The following is a 27,429-nucleotide window of genomic DNA, read 5'->3' on the forward strand; positions in this document are numbered from 1 at the left end:
CCCACGGACACGGGGAGTAAACTGGGGGGGCTGGGAACCGCTCCCCACCCCAGCTCACCATCACTTCACCTCCACCATCCCCCTAGCGTGCCACAACTCCCCTTCTCCCCTTTCACTCCCAGGCTTGCCACGGGGGAGCGGAGGTGAGCTGGTGCAGGACGGGGGTGGGGGTAGCAATTTTTTGAGGGTCTAGGGGAGGCAAATTTGTTAATCTGGCACTGGTCTACAGTCACTCTTTGGGAGGAGGGAGCTCAGGCTCACAAACCCAGAAAGGGGGAAGCCAGATAAACAGGAAGAAGCCCATGGAAACAGCAGCAAGGACTGTACAGACCTTGGCTGCTTGTTAGAGGGTCCCTGGGCTGGAGCCCAGTGTAGAGGGCAGGCCTGGGTTCCCCGACCAGCCACTGGGAAGTGGTGCAGGGCATGGAGATGCCAGCCAGATAACTGATCCGACTCCGATTTCCCTGGAAGGGGAGGACCTTAGTGGTCTGGGTGGAGGACCAAACCGCAAAGAGGAAGTTGCAGCTCTGTGAGTGAGAGGGACCTTGGGTGAGATGGGTAGAGACCCTGCCAGAGGAGAGTGGGGCCTGGTCAGAGCTAAGCTCCAGAGTTGTGGAGGCACCACATGCAGTGAGTAGTCTCTGACCGGCTTTTAGAAATGACTATCCAGGTTCAAAATCTATGTTGCTTGGATCCTTTGCTTGCTCTGCATGTTGCTGGGTAGCTCTCGTTCCCTGTTCTCCCCTCAATCCTTGGGTTTAAAACTGCAATTAAAAATGTATATTAGTCTTTTACATGGTCAAAGCTAATAAAAGCAATTGATTTTTCTTCAGTTAGTTTTTTACCTCCTTTCAGGAAGAGCCATTCACTATACTTATGCTAGACTTTGGGTGGGGTTGGCTTTTTCTCCCCCTGCAGCGTTCAGCTTTATCAGAATGTATTGACTATATGCTGAACCCTGCTCTTAGATACTGTATTTTTAAGCCTAGCCATGTGGAGTAAATTAGAACATTTTGAGTCATATTTCTAGGAACTGTTTTGTCAAATGTTGGCCTCGAGCATAGATGTATAATTGGAAACTATAACACTGGGTTAAAATAATTCTGGCTATCCTGATGCTAACTAGCTTGCATGATCAGATGTTCTTGGAGAGCATAATACTGAAATGATTAAAAGAACGGAGCGGAGCAAACTCCTGTGTTCTGATTCCAGCTCTGTAATTGACTTTATGGGGCTGTGAGCAAATCACCTCATTAGTCTGCCATTTTCTCCAAGTGTAAAATTGTTATTGTGCCCGTTCATTTATATAAAACTTGGAAAGTATAAAATACTTAGTGGTATTCCCTCGTTTTTTCTCCCCCTCTCACATGTAATATTCCTTCCACTTGTGTATGTGTGTCCCCCCTGCAGCACTCTATTCAGAATGCATTGCCATCCTCAGAAATAAAACTTGGCCCAGTGACACCTAAGCAAGACATGAATCGGTTTCCACCACTCTACCAGATATTTGGTGTTTACTGTCTTTCTTTAATCACATTATTTTGTATTTAGGTGCTGACTTCTCTGTGCCACTGATAAATTGAACATTAGAGGCAAAATATGTGATGAAAAGATAAATAGAACATCTTATTAAAAATATCGGTCTGGGTGGTGTCATCTAGCCAAACACAGGCAATGTTCAGGGCTGCAAAAGGCCCTGAGAATAGTAGATTAGGCCCAACTCTGCTGCAGGGGGAAGGGCAGGGTGTAGAGCAGCGGTTCTCAACCCGCAGGTCGCATGTGGCTCAATTAGCACACAGCTGCAGCGTCCGGTGGGGTCTGGGTTCCCGGCTGCCCAGTGGGGTCAGCGTCCAGCCTGCATGATGGGGAACCGGAACTGCTGGCCAGCTCCTCAGAGTCCGGGGGCTGTCGACCAGCCTAGCAGGATTCGGGGGCTGCCTGATGGTGTCGGAGTCCAGGCTGACGCCCATCTGCCCTGCCATCTGGCCCTGCATGGCCAGGTCCAGGATCGGGGCTGCTGCCCAGCCCTGCATGGTGGAGTCTGGGGTTCCTGTCACCTGGTCCGCTGCCCAGGGCTCCACTGTGGCGGGAGGTGCTGAGTATGGGAGTCTGGGGGGGGCGGGGTGCGAGGGGGAGGGGCACCATGGTTCCCAACCTGCAGAGCTGGTAACCCAATGATAAATAGGTTGAGAACCATTGGTGCAGACAGACTGCACTGGGGGCCTCAGCATCGTCTGGACACTGAGCACAGCTCCAGGGTAGCCACCACAGTGAGATCGGGGGGCTCTGAAGAAGAGATTAGATGAATGAGAGTAGAGGGAAGTGGGCCTAAGACCACAGCTGCTACTGCAGCTTGTTGCTGTGGCTGTTGGTTGGGAAGGTTTCTGACCACCCTGAGTAACTGGGGCTGAGCAGGGCTGGCCTAGAGTTGTCGCAGTGAATCCATGACCACAGTATCACTCATAGCGAATTGTGTGGGCAAGCATAGAAGAATGTAAAATGCACTGTTCCACAAATTGGTATAACTGGACTTATTGAAACTCTCCATTTCAAGGAAGTCAGTGACAGAGTATTGAAAAAACAGCTATAAGAATATTTTCCAGGGGGGGCAAATGCCTTGTTCTATGAATCTTAATTGAAAAAATTGACCACTAGCTTGTTTTGTACCAAAGATGAGCTGCAGCTCTTGCAACCATTATAATCAGGATTAGGGGTGGTGTGCTATTTATTTATCATTAAAAAAAGACTGGATAAAACTCTGCCACAGCAGTTCTCAAACTGTGGGTTGGGACCCCAAAGTGGGTCATGATTCCATTTTAATGGGGTCACCAGGCCAGCATTACACTTGCTAGGACCCAGGACTGAAGCTGAAGCCTGAATGCTTTAGCCTGGGGCGGTGAGGCTGGGGCTCTGTCTCCCCACCCCCTGCCCAAGTCATGTAGTAATCTTTGTTGTCAGAAGAAGGTCATGGTGCAATGAAGTTTGAGAACTGCTGTTCTAGAGTATAAAGCTGGAGAAAACCATTCTGCGCATCTGAGAGAGACCAATTGAGCTTAATACGCCTTTTCCATCTCTGTTTTTTATGTACTCAAGGCCTCTGACATGTGGCTCCAAGTGGCAAATGATTGATGGTAGTGTTGTTAATTTTTCTTCCCCGGATACCTGAAGCAAAAATTATTGGTCTTTAATGACTCACCATCCCTGCTACTCTTACTCAGTCTGTCCCAAAGTTCCTGTGGTTGCTCAAGGTTTACATTAGCACATACTTTTTCCTTAGAGTAAGCTCTTCAATGCAATGACCCCAGTTGTCAGCAGACAAGATCAAACCTGGGACTTCTGGAGCTTAGTGCATGAGCCTCTACTGCATGAGCTAAAAGCCAACTGCCTATTAGCTAAGGCTGCAGAGAAAATTCATGAATATCTATCTGTCTGTCTGTCTGTCTGTCTTGATGCTAGATGGGACAAAACACCACACCCAGGAGGTGTGTGGGTTACACAACAGCTGTCCTTTTAGCATTTGGAAACTGCCTAGTGCATAGCGAGTGCTACCATGAATAACAAATACTATTTAGAAAGAAACTCCTTTAAACTGAATGGAAAGTCACTATCTGTAAATAACACTGTTTCCACATTCATTAGTTACTAGTTTTGAAACTTAGTTTAGGTTTATTTGAAATGCATCCCAGGCCTATTGAAATAGATGTAAACATTTTGGACAACCCTAGCCTGAGTTTTGTGTCTGTAACGAAAGCAGAAGTCAGGCTATTTTGATTCTGGTGTTTGGTATGAAAGTTTCATGGCAGCTCTGATTTTAATCTTTTGAACTCACCAAGTTTTCTCTTTTCACTTCTGCCTGGAAAGACGACCTATAGTGCAGAGGTTTTCAAACAGTGGGGCGTGCCCTGCCAGGGGGCATGGAGGAATGTTTGAGAGGGTGGGCTTGTGCCAGCCGCATACAGCGGAGCCTGGGACAATCCCCAAGGAGGAGAGGGACCATCACCTTCACCCCCTGCCTCACCTCAGCAGGTCACCCAGCCCATGGGTCAGTGTCAACATCTGCTGTGGCTGCACCAATTCCCACTTCCAGCAACTTCTGCCCCCAGCGTTGGCTCTTGGGGTTGCCAACTCTCCAGGATTGTCTGGGAATCTCCAGAAATTAAATATTAAATTAAATATTATGACATGTGATGAAACCTCCAGGAATAGGTCCAACCAGAATTGGCAACCCAAGTGGCTCTACCCCTAGAGACTCTCACATGTGCCTCCCCCCACCCTGAAAACCCAAGGGGGGAAGGGCAGAGGGGCAGGTATTGGCCTTGCCTGTATTGGTGCAGCCTGGCCGCATGGTAGAAGCAGCCGACTGCTGAGGAAGCCTTGGCTGTGCACTGGGGTAAGTATCAGTGTATTTGAAACTTCCAGGAGTAGGTTATTTTAATTACAGTCGTGTTAAGTTCTCTGGTAGGTTTATGAGCAGGCTATCCAGCATACTTTTGCATAAGTCTATTTTTGTCTAGGTTTGGGGGATGCAACCAAGAATCGTAACTCAAAGGTTGGGGGAGGGGGCGCTCAGCTCAAAAAGTTTGCAAACCGCTGCTATAATGTGAAACAGCACTATTAAAAAAACAACAACCCAAAAACCAAAAAAAAACGGGGGAGGAGGGAAGGGGGTGAAGTTTCCATTTCCAGATCAGTTGCTTAAATTTGCTTCCCCATAGCACCATGTAGAACCAGAGCACCCTCTGCTGGCCATCACTTCATGGAAATCAGTGTTTAGAAGAGTGCTGTGAAATTTAGCTGGCGTTTGCACACACATGTTGGCAGTTTGCTTTTTGCATATCCTCTATTTTTTATTTACTTGTAGTCTTGACATTAGCAATGTGTAAAAAGGTGAGTTTGTATGGGCTTTTTTTCTCCAAAGCAAACCTCACACTTGCTAGAAAACATGTCCATAATAAATGGGCTCCTGTTTTAAAAAATGCATCTTGTCTTGAAACTTCCTGTGAGAACTGACCCATAGGCTACTGCCCTTGTGGATGGGGGTGTTTTTTTTTTCTTATGTGGAGTGTACAAACCAAGATCTCAAGGTAGGCAGTAGAGATAGATCAGTGAAATGAGGTAATGGAATAATTACAAATAACTTGTCTCAAAGGCCTAGTAAAAAAATACTGGTGAAAATAACAAGTGCCAGCTAGGAAGACATCAAGTTACCTGGTTCCATGAAATTAAAATACAACGTCATGATGCTTAAGGAACAAAATGCAAAATCATTGGAGAAGAAAGTCACACTGGCAGACCTTGCAGCTGCCTATCTGCATAGTATCTAGCTTCTGGATAAAGTGCAGTTGGGTCATTTACCTGCATACTTTCAAATCATGCACAGATACAAATTTCAACCAGAGCAGAAAAAAAAATCTCATTGGTTGTGTAATTGAAAAGCAGAGCACCACTGGATATGGTTATGACCTCAGGCAGAAAACTCACAGTTGGCCTGATCCTGTGAGGTTCAAATGCCCGCTGCTCCCATTTCCCAGGGCAGCTCAGAGGAAGAAACTCAGTACTGCGCTCTGAGGGTATGTCTACACTGCAAATAGACATCCGTAGCTGGCCCATGCCACCTGCTCTCAGGGCTCAGCCTAAGGGGCTTTTTAACTGAGGTGTAGACATTTGCATTTGGGCTGGAGCCTGGGCTCTTGGACCCTGCGAGGTGGGAGTGACCCGGAGTCAGAGCCCAAACCCTACATCTCAGTCAAACAGATCCTTAGCCTAGGGTTACCATACTTCAGGTTCTCAAAAAGAGGACACTACTGGAGGTGGGGGGGAGCTGGAGGGAAAGAGGGAAGCTGGAGAGGCTCAGCTCCAGCTATTGGGACCCCCCATGTTGGGAGAAAAATCCTGGACCATTGTTAATATTTAAAACATCCTCCCGGACAGAGATGGGTGGACCAGAAATGAGGTCATGTCCAGGAAAATCAAGATGTATGGTAACCCTACATTAGCTTAAGTCCAAGTCAGCTGGCATGGGCCTCCCATGGGTGCAGTGTAGACCCCCTAAGGCATCCCAAGCAGGAAATAATTGCTCTTTAAGTTTTCCTTACCGAATGGGAGAATAGTGCATGCAGACAATGGATGGCTATAGCCTGCACCAATTGGTAAAAACGTTTGTGTTTGGTATTTGGCTGTGAGTGGACTGTGCTTCGCAGCATCTAGAATTAGCACATTCCACCACAGTGAGTGGGGGTGAGGGAAGTGGTGCTAGACAGTCAGTAAAAGGCCATCAGGTGGGATAATGGCCTAGTAATATGCCTTATCAACTCCCTTATGGAGATATGTAAATACAAAGACTGAGCTGCAGGAATGTCTGTGTTGGGGAAATATCGATCCTGACTGCTACATAAACTTGTGTGTAAAGATTGAGCTGATTTACTGATCAACTGTCAAGTACTTTAATTCAGTTTTGCAAATAAGAGAGCCTGCAACCTTTTCAAAACGTGTTTCAGCCAGCTAGCTCATGGTGTCACATGTGTGATATCCACACTGATAAGCTACAAACAAAATATTGATGTGACTCTGAAGGACACCACTTCCTTTGTGCAAGTATTATCGGTTTTCAAACAACTGGGTGCAGGGCCACTGAAATAAATACCATGATCAGCTTCCTCATCTGAGTAACTGGTGATGCTACAGACCAGCCCTAAAAGCTACAGCTACACAGAGCTGAACCGGTCACATGAAGTAACTGTAGTTCAGCTAAAAGAACAGGAGTACTTGTGGCACCTTAGAGACTAACAAATTTATTTGGGCACAAGCTTTCGTGGGCTACAGCCCACTTAATTTTATGCATGCAGTCCTCGTTTTTTTGCTGATACAGACTAACATGGCTACCACTCTGAAACCTGTCACCATACAAGGCCCTGAATTTAGCTGTATGAAGTGGAAATCCAAGTACTCCTCATTCTTTTTGCTGATAACAGACTAACACGGCTACCACTCTGAAACCTGTACTGCAGTTGGTGTATCTGACTTCCACTTGTGGGAGGAGTACAGGATGTGACAGGAATGGCAATTTCCTGCAATATTGAATTATTGAATTAGGTTAAACCTTATTACATTTAAGTATTTCAGGAGTTCATTGCATTAAAAATGCAAATGTTTATGTATTATTGTGAGGTTGTGTGTAATGCCTCTGAGGAGAGGTGTGACTAATGTAAATCTTGGGGAGTGTTGGGAGCTTAGAGAACTATTTGAAACAATGGGCCAGGCAAGATTAAATGTTTAAAGTTAAGTTTTAGAGGAGCAGCTGTGTTAGTCTGTAACCGCAAAAAAATCAGGAGTACTTGTGGCACCTTAGAGACTAACACATTTATTTGAGCATAAGCTTTCATGGGCTACAGACCACTTCATCAGATGCATGCAGTGGAAAATACAGTAGGAAGATATATATACACATACAGAGAGCATGAAAAGGTGAGAGTTGTCTTACAACTCTGAAGAACAATTAAGTAGGAAAAAACTATATGTAGTAGATAATCAGATAGCCCAGACGACGTTTGGATAAGAAGTGTGAGGAATACTTACAAGGGCAGATAGATTCAATGTTTGTAATGCTCACCCGATTCTCAGTCCCTTTTAAGCCTAATTGATTGTATAGTTTGCATATCAATTCAGCTCAGCAGTTTCTCGTTGGAGTCTGTTTTGGAAGCTTTTCTGTTGCAAATTGCACCTGCAGTCTGTCATTGAAGGACAGACAGGTTAAAGTGTTCTCCTACTGGTTTTTGAGTGTTATGATTCCTGATGTCAGATTGTGTCATTACTTCTTTTGTAGAGACTGTCCAGTTTGGCCAGTATACATGGCAGAGGAGCATTGCTGCAATGATGGCATATATCAGGTGGTGAGTGTAGCTGAATGGGCCCCTGATGGTATGGCTGATGTGATTAGGTCCTATGATGATGTCACTTGAATAGATATGTGGACAGAGTTGGCATCGGGCTTTGCTGCAAGGATAGGTTCCTGGGTTTCTGTAAGCGAGGACACACACCCTGCAACCTGAAGCAAATACTCATCAGCAACCACACATCACTGAACAAAAACACTAACTCAGGAACCTATCCTTGCAACAAAGCCCAGCTTTCTTGGATGCAGCTGAGGAAGGACCAGCAAATACTGCATTTAGCCATGATATGAGCTTCCTGCAGGAAGTGGAGGCAGTGTTGGTGGTTGTCGCTGACCAAGAAGGATCATGGGCAGGAGACGCAGAGTTTGCATCCTGGAGGCCTGTACCTAGTCCGGTACCCGTATGACGGTAAGTATGAAAACCCCAAAGTGTCTCTAAAACAAACACTAAAACTATTAACTATTAGAACTAAGAGTAAAAATAATACTTCTAAACTATGTACAATTATCCTTTTTAAGATGTGTGTCAGAGACGAGAACACTGAGAGTTTTGATACGGACCATGCGGCAGTGAGAAGGAACTGGAGATGTAGTCAATCTACCCCCCCACTTTATTGCCTTGGACAGAAGCACAAGGTGAATCAGGAGGCATGTGTCGACCAACGGACACTACTTTCAAATGCTTCTGCTCCGGGCACGTGGTGCACACGTGTAACCCTCAGTGGAACACAGGAGGGACCCTCACTCAAAGAAAAATATTTTCTTAGAAGTTAATTTGGGATAAAACTGTATCTTGAAAAAGCTCCCTACTGCACGATACTATAATGCCCTCTTGTGGTTGATAGCATCTAAGCCTTGACATGCTTTGCAGTACATCTCACAAAACAAAAGCAGAATGTCCACAGTTGCAGCTGACATGCAAACTTTTGCAGAATTGTAATGTGAATTTCCTGCAGATGTGTCCACTGTTGATGACTCATGGTTAGAGGGAAATGAGCAGGAGGTGTCCTGTCCCCCCTACACACCTTTTTGAGTATCTTTTTCCAGGTTCTCCCAGCTTTGGTAAATGGTAGCATCTTTAATAACTATTGTTTTGCCTCCCTGGGTGCGGAAGGGACCTCCTTCTACAACTGTTTATCTGAAGTAGAAGCCTAAAGTTTTTGCTTTTTAGTGACAATTTCTCAAGTCCAATCTCTGGCCTGATTCGGGATCACAAAGTGTTTTTAGATTGTTGGCATGATTTTTAGATGTGAATAAATACAAACTTACCTAATAAGGAAATTTCACTTGTGACACCCTGCTGGGCCTTGCAGCCCTACGTGAGGAGCGTTACCACACTTCTCTTCAGTGGATGCATTTACTTGTTCTTTTCTTTTTTCCCGCAAAGAGGTCAAATCAAATTCTGACCCACAACACACAGGATGAATCTATGGGTGATGTGGAAGGGTTCTGGGAGGAAGAAATGTCCTGCGATGGAAAATCATAGTGGTGGATCCACTGACTCATGGGAAATGACCAGGGATGTGTCTCAGAGCTGTTGCTGTTCTCCGTAGCACATAGGTGTTGTTGTTGCAAGGGCCCCTTATAGTCTAATCCCCATGTGCAGTAGAGCCACTTTAGGCCCATGAAGTACTGGCAGGATATAATCTATTATTTAAATCTAAACTGTACCATTTTAACTTTATTTAGAGTTTATTTTGATATTGGTTTTAAGGATATTAAAGCATTTAGTCTATCTATTCAAAAACCTCAGGCATCAAGACTTTCCTTTTAAGAATGTGAGATATTTGATAAGTTTCAGGGTTGTGTTTTGCATATCATAGAAGAAACTGCAAGCCAATGATGTGACAACCTGTCTTTTCAGGAGGCATGGGTCTGCTGCTGCTGTTCTTGTCAGGTTTTCCCTGTCTGACTCATTTCTGTTAAAATATTAGTGAAAAAGGACAAGCACTATTTGCTATAGGGAATAAACAAGTAAATACCGGAATGCTTGTTTTTTTAAAAAGTATAATCCCCCAGGTAGATCTGTGTCTTGACTGAAACGCCACCCATATGCTGCTGTACTGCCAAGTTACTGGCTAGGGGTTTGAATCTGTTCCCATGAAAGTTAATAACAAAACTCCCATTGACTTCAATGGGAGCAGTATCAGATCCTTAATTTTGTGATGATCATTGTGTAAACAATCAAGGATGGCAGCTGCAGTGATTTACCATTTTCCATGGTCAAATACAGTTACATAGCCTGCAGCTCAAGCAGCTAATTTCAGATGCCTGGGAAGAACTTCCCTGAGGTGTGTTTGATAGGATAGATGGCACTGAAAACAGTTCCACTAAAAATCATGGGGACAGCAAATGATGTAGGACAGTGGTTCCCAAACTTGTCTCTTCGCTTGTGCAGGGAAAGCCTCTGGCGGGCCAGGACGGTTTGTGTACCTGCCGCGTCCGCAGGTTCGGCTGATCGCAGCTCCCAGTGGTCAAGGTTCACTGCTCCAGGCCAATGGGAGCTTCTGGAAACAGCAGCCAGTACGTCTCTTGGCCTGAGCCACTCCCAGCAGCTCCCATTGGCCTGGAGTGGTGAATCGCGGCCACTGGGAGCCATGATCGGCCAAACCTGCGGATGCGGCAGGTAAACAAATTGGCCCGGCCCACCAGGGGCTTTCCTGGCACAAGGGGCGGAACAAGTTTAGGAACCACTGATGTAGGAAGTGGTGGATTATGTTGAATCATAGAATCATAGACTCATAGACTTTAAGATCAGAAGGGACCATTATGATCGTCTAGTCTGACCTCCTGCACAATGCAGGCCACATCTCCTAGTTTAAAAGTTGTACTTACTCTCCCGTAAGGGAGAAAATATATTGAAACTTGGCACTTAGCTATGGTATAGGTCTGATTTTTTTTAGGTTAAGTGGTTAAATTTGGGTGCAAACTCTTAAAAAGACAGTTTCTCAAAGCCATTCTAATAAAATAGCATTTATTAAATATTAATAAACTCAACCTTGTAAAAGATGCATTGAAAATCATTTCCACCCTGAGCAACATCCAGTTTTAAGGGCCTCATCCTGCAAGGCATTTTCCACCTCTGTAATGTTACTTACATGAGTAGTGTAGTTCTACACATGCTTAACTTTATTCACAAGTGTTTGCAGGGTCAGAACCACACTGAGATTACTGTGTATTCCTTGAGGAATGAAGATCACCTTTTTTTCTTTTTGCTGCCTTAAAGAGAAGGAAAAAAAATCAACATACACCTCTACTCTGATATAATGCTGTCCTCGGGAGCCAGAATATCTTACCACGTTATAAGTGAAACCACGTTATATTGAACTTGCTTTGATCCGCTGGAACGCGCAGCCCCGCCCCACCCGGAGCGCTGCTTTACCGCATTATATCCAAATTCGTGTTATATCGGGTCACGTTATATCAAGGTAGAGGTGTATGTGTTTTTTGGAATGGTAGTGTTATGCATCTGTCATGCAGCATGAGAATTTAGGGTGCTATTTATATAAATAGCATTTACCCTATATGCAGTTATAGTCGGAATTAATTTTGCTGTCTGAGTGCAGACAGTTTTATATCTGTTCCTGCTACAGATATGGATCATTGGTATTTGTTCTTTACTTACAATTTTTCAATTGTATTGGTTCAAAAACTATTAAATATACTCAAAGATAAGTAATTCAGTGAGTACATTGTTTATTATAGCGTAGGTTCAGATAAATGCAAAATATCCATTCAGCTCTGGGTAGCCTAGTTTTTATTTTGCTGCCTTCTGTAGGTGCTGTTTCTTCATAAAAGTAATCTTGCAACTATTAATTCAGAGCAGAGGACTGTGAATTGTGTCCATCTGATTTTAGATTGGTCTGTTTTGCAAGCTATGGACTGTCATGAGTGTCTCAGAAATACAGAATGGAAACAACTCACTAAAATCCCAAATGAAAGGGATTTGGGACAGTAGAAGATGGGAAGAGAAAGAAGAAAGCCGTAAACCATCTCAGTCAATAGGGAAAAATAAACAAAAGTTAATATTCCAGCTGCTCTATCTATGATCCTGCTCCCTATCCCTTCAAGAGAAAGCCAAATCAGTTACTTAAATATACTGTGGAAAATTTCCAAGTAAGTGAAAAGCAATTAGATTTACTATGTGAAAGCTATACAGACATCTTTAAAGGATAAGGATAACCTTCAAAGGATAAGGTTTAATGGTGCTACAGAAGTGGGAAGTTACCAGTGTTTCTTAAAAGCCTCATGTAGCTTTGCAAATTGCAGATTGCCAGCCTCTGCCCAGAAACACAATCCTGCGTCTAGGTGAGAAATGGCTAGCAGGGGGACACTGAGCAGAGAACCCCAGACAGCGCCCACTGCTCCTCAAATGTGCCAAAAGAGTAGAATGGAGTGGGTCCTGTTGGTATCCAGGAAGTAGGCAGGTAGAGCCCACTGCTAAAGGACCTCCCCCCAGCCTAAGGGGAGGATCCACAGGTCCGTGATACCAAATAATTGCGAGGGACAACTAATGAGATAACAGAAATGGGAGTGAGGTCACAGGGCTAAATGAAGGGACCCTGACTGGGACACCGAGCAGAGAATCCCAGACAGCGCCCACTGCTCCTCGAATGTACCAAAAGCGTAGAACGGAGTGCTGGAAGGCAGGTCTATCAGCCCTAGAATGGTGAAGGCGCTTTTCTCCCTGAGTTGAAAAGAGGTTACTTTAGGGCAACTAGGGACATCTGAGTCCAATTAAGGGCTGCCTGTGACCTTTAAAAACCCCTCTTCTGGTGAAAGAGGGAGGAGGGCTGAGAAACAAGCTGTAGCAGAGCTAGTAGCAGCAGGGAGAAAAGGCTTCTCCTGGGTGGAAGGCTGCTTTCCTCTCTGTAAGGGAAACAACCTGATTAACTGCTGTTTGGGAAAGGACTGGCATTTCTTTCTGTGCTATGAGCTTGTTTCTTTGTTTGGCACTCTCTCTCTCTTGCATATGGCATCCATCTGTAAGCCATTTTAAGGCCTCCTCTGTGACATTGTGGCTATCATCCAATTCACTTTTGAATCCATATTTGAGTTACTGCGTCATGATGTGTTTGGTTTGGATGCTGTCACTGCAGTCACATGGGGAGGGGGTCTGTGATTTTTCCATTTGTGCATCAAGCAGCTGCGTCTTCCATGGTTTGTTTGGATACAGTTCATTGTGGTCCAAAGTCTGCGTGTCAGGTTAAAACTGGGAAGGCGGCTTCTTTGGAATGGTAGATGAAGTCCAGACACTCTGCTATTCACTGGCCAGATCCAGAGGCATGAGGTGGTCATGTGTGACCCATAGCATTTTTCACAATTTCAGGCGGTGTTGGGGTTTATTATCCATAACCTCCTAGATGGGAAGTCTTTGGAGCATTTAAGCTCTCATGCTGTGGCTAGATCTTGAGGGATAGCTGGAGGTTGGATGTTTGCTAATACAGATCGCTACAGCAGAGGCGTTAATTTTAAAGTTTCTGTGATGATTTCCATGTTCGGTTTCAGCTGCCTATCCACAAGATGGGCATGGCAACTTCTTGTCCACACCGATGCACAATACTCTGCAACTGAGTACACCAGGGCTAATGCCATGACATTCGCAGCACCAAGGCAGTTGATCCTCAGCTTGTTCCGCCTAACCTGAAGAATGTTGGTACAATGTCTGGTTAGAGGCTTCTTTCTTGAGGTGGTCATGAAAGTCAGTGTGCGGTCAAGAATGATACCAGGATATGTGGGCTTTGGGTCATAACGTGCAGTTACACCAGAAAATGGTACTGGTAGAGTGTTTTGTGTGATTCTGTTGTCAAGGTGGAAAGTAGAGACTACTGATTTTGCCCAGATTTAATCTTAGTTGCTACTTTTGGAAATACACCTCCATGACTAAGGTCAGATGTAAGGATCACTTCAAGTTCTTTAAAGGTACAGGCCTGAGTTCATCAGCAGATCATCAGCATGTGCAAACTTCTGTGCCATTGTTTCAGGCATATCACTAGTGTAGAAACTGAAGAATGTTGGAGCAAGTACAGAAGGTAGTAGCTCTCTTATTCAAAGGGTGTGGGTTGATAGTTTGACCTCTGAGGTATGTATGCATTCTTCTGCTGTTAAGCATGGTGTTCAGCAGCCTGAGAATCCGCATGTGGGGGATATACACTCCAGACTGGCCAGTTTCAGTACCAGCTTATCCTTCCAGACTGTGTCATATGCTGCTGACAGATCAATGAAAGTAATTCTGATCATGAGTTTTCATTAGAATCCAGCCTCAGTGTCTGTAATGAGGGCCAGGACCTGGTCACTGCAACTTCTGTGGAGGCAAAAACCTGCTTGATCCTTGAGTAGACTGGCATCCCCAGTGGGCCTGATTTGGTTCAGAATCATATGTTCCATCATCATGTTGGTGGTGGTCAAAGGGGAGATTGACCTATAACTGGAATGGTAATCTGCAGGTTTTCCAGGCTTTACAAGTACAACGACCTTGGCTTCTTTCCACACATGGGGGATTACTCCAGTCTCCAGCATGTTGGTGAAAAGCTACATTATCCATTTCCATGCCAGTGATGCAGATTATATAGGAACTTAGGAGAGATACTATCTTTTCCTGCTGCTTTTCCCCTTTTTGTGTCTGCAATGGCTGCATTGGTATCATTACCGGTGAATGGCCCAGACCATTGGGACAATGGAGTGCATGTGGATATCATCTGCTGGAGGGAGCTGCTGCTGGATTTGTCTGTGATACTGTTTGTCCATTTGCTGTTTTGATGTCTGCAAAAGTTTAGCAGTGATGGCACTGGCTTTCACCTGCTACCTAGTGGCATGTGTGGGATTTGCAGCTCCCAGGTATCTCAGCAGGTTCCAGGCATACTTGCTCAAGAATGTGAAGGTGTTTTTGTTTTTGTTTTGCTTTGCTTAAGTGCGCTACTTGGGCCTACCTTGTAAATATTGAAAAATAAACCAGAGTAAAGAATTAAAAAAAACCTGGAGTTGGAGAGGGACAGGGAGAAATGCTGAGGCCAGTGAGGCAAAGGAGGTGCCTTGCCATAAGGCTAAATGTTTAGATGGAAGTCTTAAATCTACAGCTTATTTTAATGGATAACAATCACAACGTGTGCATCTAAGGCATTTGAAATATATATATCCCATGCAATTTAGGGCTTTGTACTTGGCATAGATGTAGCATTTTTCAATATCCTGGGCCAATATTTCCATCAGATGTGCCTTCAACCACGCTAAATATATTTTGCCTTAACCAGATCCCCAGGGATATATACAGAACTGCTGACCATCAGTGGCTGTCAGCGGCGTAGGTGCTGCATTCTGTACAGTTGTATCCTTGTATATTTCAAATTAGTCAATGCAAAACTCATTTAAATCATGTACAAAGTTTTCTGTATTAACCAACATCTCATATTGTTCTCATTAAAAAGCAGCCCAAACAGAATGTCAGAGCTAGCTCGGTTTGACAAGCGTGTATTCTGTGAATCTTAGAATTCATTCTCCATAATCTGAGCTCTCAGTAAAATTTCTCAGCCTCCTGCTTCTAATGATAATCTTTGACACACCATCATTTAATTGTGCCTTATATAAAAACTAAAACATGTATCTACAGCTGTGATTTTCCCCAATAAATTCTGTGGGAATGTAAAATTACAAAGCTATGGCCAAATCTAATCTCAGATACTGGGCATGCGTAACCCCAAACTTATAGTAATAACTTATTATTTAAAGGAAACTAGGACTTGAGGTGCTGCCTGTTGTTGAACTGAGATTTACATCAGAAGCTTAGTTGTGTGTTCATTGCAACACATTTAAACAAGTAAAGCAGCCCCAGATATTACACCGATTCACTTGAAATATACAGTTACGTGTAATTAAAGAGATGGGGAAACATCCTGCCTAGACCTCGCTGTGCAGTTCTACTCTAAACGTCATCTCTAAAGCTGGCATCATGTAGTTTCATGCCCAGCTGCTCTGTCTCGGGGGCGTGGCAAGGATGCTGATATTAACACCTTAGAAATGCCTATAAATTAATAATTGTCGTTCAATGACTGTATCTAATTCCATCTGTTTGTAAGTAAAAATGTGTTTTATATCTGCCAGCAGGCTCTGTGCCACCATCTCATGGTGGGCTCTGAAGTCATGCTGGCTTTCTTTGTTTGCATGTTATTACCTGTAATAAAGATTGTGCAGGATAAACTTTGCTGTTGATTATACCTCTTTGCCTAAGCAGTTAGACAGGGCTCATCAGGAGGGTATATGAACATCTTACAACATTAATTTACTAAACTTTCCAAGAGGCTCTGTGGTGTCTGTGTAACCCTTTGTTTTGAATTTAATTGCATGGGCGAAATTGAGGGAAAATATTGGCCCTGCAATGGGAAGTTCAGGCCCAAACTACTGTTCATCGAATCTGATGAGACACTCGGTGACGTAAAATGAGAGTTGTATCCGTGCCTTTACTTATTCAGTCTGTAGATGGTGCAGCAGCTAATGTAGAATCTAGCTCCTTCTGACTGTGAATTCACAGAAGCAGCAGACCTGCGAAGGAGGAAGTGGGTGCCTTTACAGTCACTCTTCTGACCATGTTTGCTCTTTAAATTTCAGTTTGGATAAGGGGAATGAGCAAAATTTCAGGCAAATTATTTTGTCCCAATCAATTTTCTTCTCCCTATCCAGCACAGATGTGTGCTGACTCATTGACTTCATTGGAATTGTCTAAAGTGTAAGCTGTGCCACAATGCCATCCAGAACCGCTTGGTGAAAGCCATCGCACCACACATGGGGGAGGTCGCAGTGAACTGCGACATCCCTGGTACCGACAGCCAGCCGCGACCAGACGTGATCGTCACTGAAGAGGCCCAGAAAAAGATCATTCTTGTTGACATCACCGTCTCCTTTGAGAATGGGACCCCGGCCTTTTGCGAAGCCCGAGCTCATAAGCTAGAAAAGTACGGTCCCCTGGCCCACACACTGAGAGTGAAGGGCTACGAGGTGCAGATGGACGTCCTGACTGTCAGACCCCTGGGCGCCTGGGACCCCTGCAATGAGCGTGTGCTGTGGAGCTGTGGGATTGGTCAACGTTATCCCCGGTTCATGTGGCGCCTCATGGTCTCAGACACCATCCGATGGTCCAAGGATATCTACATCGAACACGTCACCGGCCACCGACAGTAGCAGGAAGTGTGAGCCAGAATGATACCATGCATCAACTACGAGAAAGGGACTGAGACTTTTTCCATTGGACCATATGAACTAGAACCATAAACTCACTGACCATTAAATCTCACCTTATCCACTCATTATACTCCACATCCAAACTCAGCCATTATATGAACTTCATACCCTCATATCTCAATGTCTGTACTTTGCCTCAACAACCTTTTACCCACAATCGAGGATATTGCAAATTATGTATTCCTTACAACACCCGATCTTAAACCGAACTTCGCACCCTCAATAATCTGTACGCTATACTCTGATAACCAGAAACTTCTACGCTTAAACTCTGTACTGTTCACTTTTTTAAAACATCTTAATAAAAAATTTAAATCTGCAAGATCAGTCCTTTAAGACCTGCTTCTGCTAATCTGACCTGCATGTGACTCCTGGTTTTATCAATGGGTATTGTGTGTTTGAGAACTGCAGACTTTTTCTCCTCCTTTGAAAAACAGGAAAACAAAGGTGTTTATAGGTCCTTTCCTCTGTCATCATTTCTGCTTTCCCTGTCCCATCAGTTCTCAGATCCATATAGATTAACATAAAAATCAAGGCCATTTCTTGCTGCTAGTAATGGGTCCTAAGATGAGCAGGAAGGTAACCTACAATTTTCTTGTTCACCCACAGATGGCTCCTGCCCGTCTCAAACAACCCTTTTAACTAGCTATGTAATTGCCACTTGTATCACTCATAGGTAAGGATTAGTATTTTCAGTGAAGAAAAATTAAGATGAACAATAAACTGCATTAGCCAGTATAACAGTACGTCCAGTTCCTTTTCTCTATGCTCAGTCTGTTGTTAGATCCCTAATGCCCTGGTTGAAATTCCAGTTCCCTTTCAACCTAGGTACTGCAAAACAAAGTTGTTATGGACAAGTAAGCACTTATCTTTACTTATGGACCAACCTCTGAGCAGTAAACAGAGCCATTGACTTTAGACAAAAGTAATATCTCACCCTCAAATTTGCATAGTTTCCTAGAGGCAAATTCTCTCTTCAGAGATGCACGTGCAATTCCCCTTCCACAAGAAAATGGGAATTGTGGGCACAAGTGTGAAAGCAGAAATTTTTTCTAGCTGAGAGAATTTCAGTGCAACTGCTTCAATGAATGGAAACCATGCAGTCTGGTTCTTCAAAGCCCTGCCTTTTCTAAGGTAGCCCGGATGCCTCTGTTTGATATCTGAAGAAGGGATATAATTCCCTGCCAGGCTGTGTGACCCAAGAACCTCTTAATACCAACTGACAAAGCAAGAGAATGCAGAGAGGTTGCAGGGATCCTTTGAGTCTCATATGTACATTCTAGCTTACCAAAGAGCGCCATGCGAGATCTTACATGAAAGCTGGTGGCACACTGGTCATCAATATCATTATGAAAAGAATGTACAGATACCATGGGACAAGTTACTTTTATATATATATATATATGTTCTTAAAAGTGTGGGGGCATGGGGCAGGGCAGGGCTTGGTCACCAGAAAAGGTGAAAAACAGTTTTTCTGTCTAATGAGATGTTTATCCTTGTATCTGTTTACATGTAAATTGAGTATTGCCTCAACACAATGAGCTTTTTATCAGCAGTTTGAACTGAATGCAAAAGATTGCAAGAACTTCAGAAAGGTACTAACAGAAGGAGAAATAAAGCAGGGGAAAGAATCTTATCTTGAGTTCTACATCGAAGATATGCTTGAGTGTATTTGGGGGGCAGAGAAGATACTCAGGTCCCCTTCACTGAAAAAATGACAGACAGAAACTTGGTTTCATGAAAAAGGGGTCTTAACCAGGTGTGGTTGAAAACATGGTAGGGAACTTTGGGTAACATAAACTTTAGATAGGAGCTTAACCTATTAGTTAAGTTTACTCTTGGGAAAGCATTTTATAATTTTGTTTTACATGTAATTATTTCCAGTATTTTTATCCCTTGGCATTTGAATCCCTCTTCTTTGATAATGAACATATTCTTGTGTTCACTGTAAATATATGTAAGTGTTGTGTGTCAAGCAAAGTGGTGCTCTTGAGCTGAAGCTTACAAGTTGGTGGGTGTACTGTTCCTTTGGGAACAGCAGCCTGGTAATACTGTGAGTGTTCTGTGGATAAGGGGGGGCTGTAGCTTAGAGTGACCAGATGTCCCAATTTTATAGGGACAGCCCTGATTTTTGGGTCTTTTTCTTATATAGGCTCCCATTACCACCACCCCCATCCTGATTTTTCACACTTGCTGTCTGATCACCCTATGTACGCTGCAGGGAAGGCTCTCAGGTCTGGGTGGTAGTGGTGTGTGCCCATTGCTACCTGTGCAGACAGAGTGCAGCTTGCAGAGGCCTGGAAGGCAGTGCTTGTGCTGCCAGAGGTGAGGCTGTTGGTTGCAGAGACCTGTCCACAGCAGGCACAGACAGAACTATGTGACACTAAGGGTGGGTGGTGAGGTACTCCTGGGCAGTATTACACAGACCTAATTCCTCTGCAGAAGAAAGGGAAGAGGAGAAGGAAACCCTTCACCTGACTCCCTTCTGGCTATACAGGATGCCACAGATATTAAAGCTTGTCTTGCAGTACCCCTCACTTTGTCAGCAGGAGTTGAGCTGCTGCAATCCCTGTTGCTTTTTCTAGAATAGCACCATTGTGTGGAACACCTCAGGCCTAATGATATTAAATGGAAACCACACAATACAAAAATGAGTTAATGTGAACTTGCATACAACAGTCACTTCTGATCATCTTCCTACTTTCCTGTAATATGCTGCTTTAGTGCCCTAGAGATTACCCTTTCTACCTCCTTTCAAACTTCTGGGGCTAATCCAGCATCCAATGAAAGATGATTATAGTTCTAATAACTACTTCCATTTTGTGTGAGTATGTGTGATATATAAGGGAGACATAATTCAACCTCAAATTGAAGGGCTAGGGAAGAAAATTCTCCTTTAGGCAGGTATCCTATAATTGACAACTTTGGGATGCTTGCACTTTCGTGTGGAGCAGTTGATACCTGCCACTGTCATACACAGGATACTGGCTATATGGAACATTGCCACTGGCCTGAACTGAGGTGGTAATACCTGAGTTTCTAAAATCCACAGAAGGGGTGGATTTTCAGAAGTGCTCAGATTAACTCTGCTCCCAGCGAAGCTGCAGGTAAAACTCTCATTGACTTCAACAGGATCAATGAAAATCCCACCCTAAATATTTGAGATATTTTAAAATGATTGAGAAAATACATTTATCTGGCCAGAAATAGGGAAGTGAGAAGATGCTTCATAGCAAAACAAATGAAATGCCCCAAACCAAACACAGACACCCTTCTGTTATTTGTTGACACTGTGAAAAGATATATATAAAATTTAGATGATAGAAAACTGTTTCCTTCCTCAGAAGCCTTTCCACCTATCTGATCTGCTAGGGGGTGCAATTGTTCTGGCTTTCCCCAGAGGTGGCCCATCAGTACATTTTGTGTTAAGTGAACTGAGAGACCTTCATCCCTCTTGGCAGCAGTAGCTCCACAGCATGGCTCCTTAAACCCAACTAACTAAAAGTAGAATAGTTATTCGGCTCTTGTGAACAAAGAGTTCTCCCTCTTGTTTGTCTCCCACTTCTGTTCACTACCAGTACCTTTCGACAAGCTGGACATTGCTCTGTTCATAATGTCAAATCCTGCTCCAGAAGGCAGGATGAGGTTAAAAAACATCAAAAGATTGGGTTCCTCTAAGAGCAGGAAATCTCTAAAATAGACTTTCTTCCGCTTTTCCTGCCCTAAGACTAGTGTTTCCCATGGGCTCCTGTGTAGCCTGAGCACTCTTTTTCTCTGTCTAATGGTAGGAACTAAAAAGTGCAGTATTACGAAACATTTAAATGGTCAATAGTTCACAGAGAGTCAAATTCTAGACTTAGGGAGTCTTTTTAGCCCTAAGTCTAAAATCAGGTTGGATTGAGTCAATAGTGAAAAGTCAACCATATAGTCTCTTCCCTATTCTTTTCTGGTGACTTTATGAATTTTAAAGAATTTTAACCATTAATTTAACAACAAGGTCAAATCCTGATAATTTCCCAAAAGAAGTGTGAATGCTTAACTAAGGTGTTAATAAAGAAGCCTAATCATAGAATTTTCAATCTAGACATTATTAAAGGGACACTATCACTTAAAATCAAAAGTTCTCTAATGCTTAAGTGAAAGAGTAGAAAAAAAATAAGTTTTCTCTGTTTTGTTTATTTGCTGACAACACTTTTGGCATAGTCTGTAAAAGCAACAATGAGTTCTGTGACTCCTTAAAAACTAACAGATGTATTGGAGCGTGAGCTTTCGTGGGTGAATACCCACTTCGTTCGACGTGTGTGATATTTGGCATAGTCTGTTTCCCCAGTATAGTGAGTTACTCAATTCTCCATTTGCTTGTGTGGGTCTTTCAGACTGCAACATGGAAGAGGAAATATAAAAACATGAACGTGAAACCACCAGAAATGACAGAAGGATACAGGGACAGGTCAAGTACCAGACACTCTCTTTAAGTAACTTAAAATACACTTGATTTTAAATCAACAGTGTTTCTTTAATTAGTTCACTGCTGATAATCTGATTGGAATTTGGGATTAGAAGCAAAGTTTGGGTGCAGAACCACCACTGTTTTCCTAACAGACACAAATTTAGGGTTGCAAACTCTTACAATTTTATCACCAGTCTTGCAATATTTGGTATTTTCTAAAGTCATGAATCATGCAGTTATGTGAGAATCACAGATTTCCTTTTTAAAGAAGTTTTTATCTCCAGCTGCAAAAGTTTGAAAGACAAGCCCAGAAGGCAAATACAAAGAATCCACAATTTAAAAACAAAAAAAACAACCCAGCTCATTATTTGTAAGCTAACCATGTCATTTTGTGGCCTGACTAATAATTTTTGAACATTGATGTAGGCAATACTGCTGCACTGTTCAGATTCAGCCCTATTTACCAGTTCAGCTCTAAAAGTGTTCCTGGTAGAGAATTTGGGGAAAAAATTACTGAGTAACTCCATGTCTGTCCAGCAACACCCTCCCCAGTTATTGCTAATAACCCTCTTGAATTAAGAATCCACCTTCTCCCTTCAGTTAAAGTCCTGGGGTGTAGGACCAATGAGATGCTCGCACTGGCCGGTAGCACTCTCTGCCTCCCTGGAGCTCAGCAGGGACTGTTTAGCATCTGCCTCCTTCTGATAGGTTCCATTTGGGGAGGGTTGGGCCAAAGCCATGTTTTATCACTGGTCTGGCCCTAGAGCAAAGCTCCAGGGGGACACAACAGTGGTAGAGTCTGTTCTTCACAGCAAGAAGAGTGCTGTTCCCTAGTTAAGCTACGTCTACACTACAGGATAAATTCGAATTAGCTTAAACCGATCTTATAAAACAGATATTATAAAGTCGATTGTGCGTGTCCACACTAGGCACATTAATTTGGTGGTGTGCGTCCATGGTCCGAGGCTAGCATCGATTTCTGGAGCAGTGCACTGTGGGTAGCTACTCTAAAATAATGAGGCCAATAATGTCGATTTCCGTCCACACTAACACTATTCCGATATAGTAATATCGATTTAAAGCATTACTCCTCTCGTTTTGTAGGAGTACAGAAATCGATTTAAAGAGCCCTTTAAATCGATATAAAGAGCAGTGTAGTGTGGACGGGTGCAGCGTTAAATCAATTTAACACTGTTAAAATCGGTTTAACAGCATAGTGTAGAGCAGGTCTTAGACAAAGAAGCTGTGAGACTTGCAAGCAAACTGGTTTAGCTTGCTTGTCTCCTGTTTCCCCCAAACCAGCCCCCTTAGGTTCTAGGACAATTACTCTACTGATCTGAAAAATCAGCCCAATAGAAGGGTTCTTCATGTCCTTTCTGTCCAGGAGACTTTAGCACAGAATACTAATTCCCTTCCCTCTCTTTGACTGTCTCAGGTCTAGCTTCAGGAAAAGGAAAAATGCTAAGTGTCTGAGGCACCTGGCCTGCTGTAGGGCTGCCGCTTCTCCCCATTGGGCTGCCAGGCCGAGGCTTCTCCTGGCTATAACCATACCCCCAGACGCCTTTCCTGCAGGAAACGCAGAGTCTGTAATGCAGCATAGCAAGGAGGTGAACAGATGGTCTTTGACCCTGTCAGTGGGCATTGGGGCAGAGGGGAACTCTGGTAGAGAGGAAGATATTGCTGATTTAAGTGCTCCATCAGGCTTTGTTGTGCTTTGCAGGGGTAATGGGCTTTGCCTTTCTCCTGGCAAAGGGGATTTTTCCCTTCTCCATCAGTCCTGCCATAGCTGTCCTTTCCCCTGTGCCCTATGACTGTGACTTCTCCTAAGGCCTTGTCTCCCCACCTCTGCCCTGAACACCCCTTTTACTGCCCCTTCCCTTCTCCTGCCAAAATTCTGCTCGTCTCCCTTAGATCCTTTTCTTTCAACTCTCCCTCCCACTTTAGCATTGCTGAATGGGGTCTCCACTCCCAACCTGGCATGGCTGAGTGGGGACCCCCAGTCCCTTCCCCTCTCCCTATTGCTGAATGAAAGTCCTCTCTCAATCTCTCTCCGCTTGTGCAGTTCCTCTGATGGCCCTCTTGCAGAGTAGAGTCCCCCCCAAAATCCCCAACACCTATTACTGAGTGGAGGCCCCCCTCCAAATTCCACTTGTGCTTCCCTCTATTACTGAGCTTAGTCCTGTCCCAAAGTCCATTCCTCCTCCTCTCCCCCACCTCGCAGAGTGGAATCCTCCCAAATCCCCTCCTCCCCTTCAAAGTGTGGAGCCCCTCCCAATCTCCCATTGCAGATTGGAGTCCCCCCGAGTCCCCCCAAGTCCCCTCCTCTCCACCATTGAGTGGAATCCCCTGGAGCCTCCCTTGCAGAATGGAGCCCCCAAATCCCCTTTTCCCCCTCGCAGAGGGGAGCCCCCGAAATTCCCTCACCTTCTCAGTCACAGAGTGGAGCCCCCCCCCCGGCATAATTGAATCCCTCAACTCCCCCCTTCCCTGTCCTTGCAGAGGGGAGCCCCCCAAATCCCTTCCCGATCGCAGAGTGGAATCCCCCTCAGTCTCCTCCACAGAGAGAAGCCCCCAAATCCCCTCCTGGTCACAGAATGGAGTCCCCAAAAGTCCCACCTGCAGAATGGAGCCCCAAAAATCCCCTTCTCCCCCTCGCAGAGGAGAGCCCCCCAAATCTTTCCCAGTTGCACAGTGGAGTCCCTCCAAGTTCCCCCTGCAGAATGGAGCCCCCAAATCCCCTCCCGGTCGCAGACTGGAGTCTCCCCAAGTCCCCTTCGCCCTCTCACAGAGGAGAGCCCCCCAAATCTCTTCCCCTCTGGGTCGCAGAGGGAGCCCCCCAAATCTCCTCCCAGTCGAAGAGGGAAGCCCCCCAAATCCCCTTCTCCCCCCCGCAGAGGGGAGCCCCCCTCAGTCCCCTTCTCCCCCTCGCAGAGGGGAGCCCCCCGCAGAGCGGCGCGGCGGCCGGCGGGCTGGGTGGGGTGGCGGCGCTGGGCTGCCGAGAGGAAGTGACCGCACGGGGCTGGAATGCGCAGCTGGCGGGGGAGCGCGTCCCGCCCGGTTGGGAGCGATCCGCGGGGAGCCGGAGCAGCGAGCGGGGCCCCGCCGCGATGCCGCACTTCACCGTGGTGCCGGTGGCGGACAAGCAGCGCGGGGACTACGACAGCCTGGAAGGGCTGAGCTGGGTGGACTACAGCGAGCCGGGAGGGGCGCGGGGCCCCGCGGACCCGTACGAGGCCGCCAGCGCCGAGGGTGAGTGGGGCAAAGTTCCCCCAACTTCCCCGGCCTCTCTCCGGGACGTGGCGCTGGGTTGAGGACTTGCAGCCTCTCCTGGAGCTGTGCGGGGCGGTGTCTCGCTCGCTCTGGGTCTGGAAGGGGGTCCAGCCCCCCCCCCCCCCGGGCCGCTATGAATGGAGGGGACCGGTGTCAGGATGAGCACAATGACATGGGGACAGGCGATTCCGGTCCCGGGCAGACAGAGGGTGGTGTAGCCTCGGGAGAGAGGCGCTGTGCGTGTGTGCGCAGAGCCCAGCTGCTCGCCAGGAACCACGTCTGGTTCCATCAGCTGACGCTGTACGCTCCAATTCTCCTTTCATGAGATTGAGAGAGTGAAACTCTATGCTTAAAACCCCCCCACCCCGAACAGCTCACCTCCACTGGCCTGTTCGCAGCTCGCTAAAATCTCTTCTTTAGTTACAGGGAATGGGACTACTCCTGTGAGTAAAGTTACTCATTGCTCGAGTGTGGGCAGGATCATTGTCTGCTCTCGTTCAGTGTTCCTGCTGTGCCTAGTACAATAGGACCCTGATTATGCGTTGGGCCTTTTGGCCACTATGCAAAATACTTTAGGAAGCTAAGACAACAGTAAAAGAGCCATACAGTACTGGAAATGATTCACAGACTTGTACATGCGTATTTATTGTTGGTAACTAAAAAGCTACGTGGATGGACTATTTGATTCTGGATTTTCAAATCTTTCCTTACCACTGTTGGTAAATCCGTCTGTAACAGTGAGGTTTGCGTTGTTATACTACATTGTAAAGATTTACTGGGTGAAAAATCTTGACTAGGAAGTGAAAAACAAACAAAAAAACCACAATGACTAACTATTTTAGCCTTTTGTAGCCTAAGGATGTAATAAAAAAAAAAAAAAGAGGAATCTGGTGGCACTTTAAAGACTAACAGATTTATTTGGGCATAAACTTTCGTAGGAAAACCCCCCACTTCTTCAGATGCATGGAGTCAATGCAATGTTAGTATAGTATGTGAAAATCAATTTAGAGGTCACAGTTTTGTTTTTAAAATGACAGGTGATGGAAGTTTTTTTTGTTCCGTTTTCTTAGAGATGACCTGATGCAATTGTATAATGGGCTATTATCTAGAAGTGGTTTTTAAAATAAAATAATATACTGTGGCTGGCCACCAAATAGTAGTTATAGCTAGCTTGTCTGTGTCGCACTGACATTCAGTGAGAGACAAGAAATATTTTTAGTTACAATGGTTTTTCTCTGACGCAGAAAGACGCTATGCCCCTACAATTAAAAAACTAACCTGTCCTTTGCTCCTGGCCCCATTCCGTCCCTCTCAAAACAACTTTTGCTCTCAATCACTTGTTGATAGTTTTTGTCTTGAAATTTAAGTTTCTTAATGAGGGAGATTGTAGAATTTATGGCCTAATCCTGCACATGGAAGGATTTTTCATGATTTGTGATGAGAGTGTTAAAAGCTGCCATGAGTAAATATTTAAGTGCTCTCAACTAAATAAACTCACGATAGACACTGTAGCTAAATAATCTAATCTCACGTTACTGTTAGCTTTTCCTACTGTGGTTGTGTACTCTCATTCCTTTGGTCAGCAGGTCTGAGAGCTATTTTTTAATGTAAAATCAATGCTTAAATAATGTTGCAAATAGTCTGTGCATTGTTTCTGGGCTACTTTTACAGCTGCTTCTGTTAGGCACGACTGCGTCTCATTAGCAGTTAATTTATTTAAAGAGGCAATCTCTTTGGAGGGTGGGGTGGGCTACCTAGGGTGACCAGATGTCCCAATTTTATAGGAGCAGTCCTGATTTTGGATCTTTTTCTTATATAGGCTCCTATTATCCCCCACCCCCGTCCCGATTTTTCACATTTGCTGTGTGTTCAACCTAGGCCTTCCCTGGGGGCTGATGGTGGGGAAATAACATTTTAATTAGGCCGCTGTTCAACTGGTTGCTGATGTCACTGTTTAGCCTTTCTGGATGTTTCACTGTGACTTTTAAAATGAAATGGAATTTAAAAGACTCAAGCTGGGTGACAAAAGTGGCTACAACAACACTGCAAGCAACAATGGAATTTTAAGACAGGCAAAACAAATAATAATCTAGCTCTATAAGTGATCAAAACAGCGAGGCTCCAGATGCAAGTGACTACTGCATTCCAATATGCCACACCAGGGTGTGTTGTAATAGCTGTGCACACTTCTGAGATGCTTAATTAGTGTGCCATTGTAAAATGCCTTCAGGAGTAAAAAGCATAGCAGGGGGATCTCAGTTCAAAAGCTTGCCATGGTCTAGGAAGGTCAAGCATGATTCTAGGTTTTTTAGAACGTTCTAAAATGAGTTATAAAGTGCACATGCTGGTGAAGTTCAAACTGTTCAGAACTGGATTTATCGAGCATCCAAGGTCTTTTGAGGGGCAATTTCCAAATACTAATCTTGGACCACTGAAAGAACCCTCCCAGTCCCACTCTCAGTCCAAGACTATCATAAGCATAAATCCCAATTCTGAACCTTAGCGTCCCAAATGTGGGTGCCTAGCATAAATCCTCTAAGCTTAATTACCAGCTTAGATCTGATAGCGCTGCCACCAGACAGGAATT

General features: G+C 44.7%; 1 protein-coding gene and 1 long non-coding RNA gene across 3 annotated transcripts in view; both read left to right on the forward strand.

Annotated features, from left to right (window-relative positions):
• The first annotated feature begins 19 nt into the window (after positions 1-19).
• The window catches only part of SLC12A4 (solute carrier family 12 member 4), a 104,504-nt gene continuing 77,094 nt past the window's right edge, over positions 20-27,429 (forward strand). Inside the window, exon 1 of one of the 2 annotated variants that reach the window (XM_032773514.2) lies at positions 20-630. In XM_032773514.2, the coding sequence (XP_032629405.1) occupies positions 555-630 (76 nt within the window). In that variant the 5' untranslated portion in view covers positions 20-554. Of the gene's footprint in view, positions 631-24,654; positions 24,822-27,429 lie in introns of those variants that run through there. The other variant, XM_032773513.2, reaches the window with a different exon arrangement.
• On the forward strand, positions 11,762-17,176 carry LOC142047943 (uncharacterized). The gene is made up of 3 exons (XR_012657271.1): positions 11,762-12,007; positions 16,357-16,472; positions 16,565-17,176. It is a non-coding gene; the product is annotated as an uncharacterized LOC142047943 (long non-coding RNA).

The sequence above is a fragment of the Chelonoidis abingdonii genome, chromosome 19, assembly GCF_003597395.2.
Source record: "Chelonoidis abingdonii isolate Lonesome George chromosome 19, CheloAbing_2.0, whole genome shotgun sequence".
Lineage (NCBI taxonomy): Eukaryota > Metazoa > Chordata > Testudines > Testudinidae > Chelonoidis > Chelonoidis abingdonii.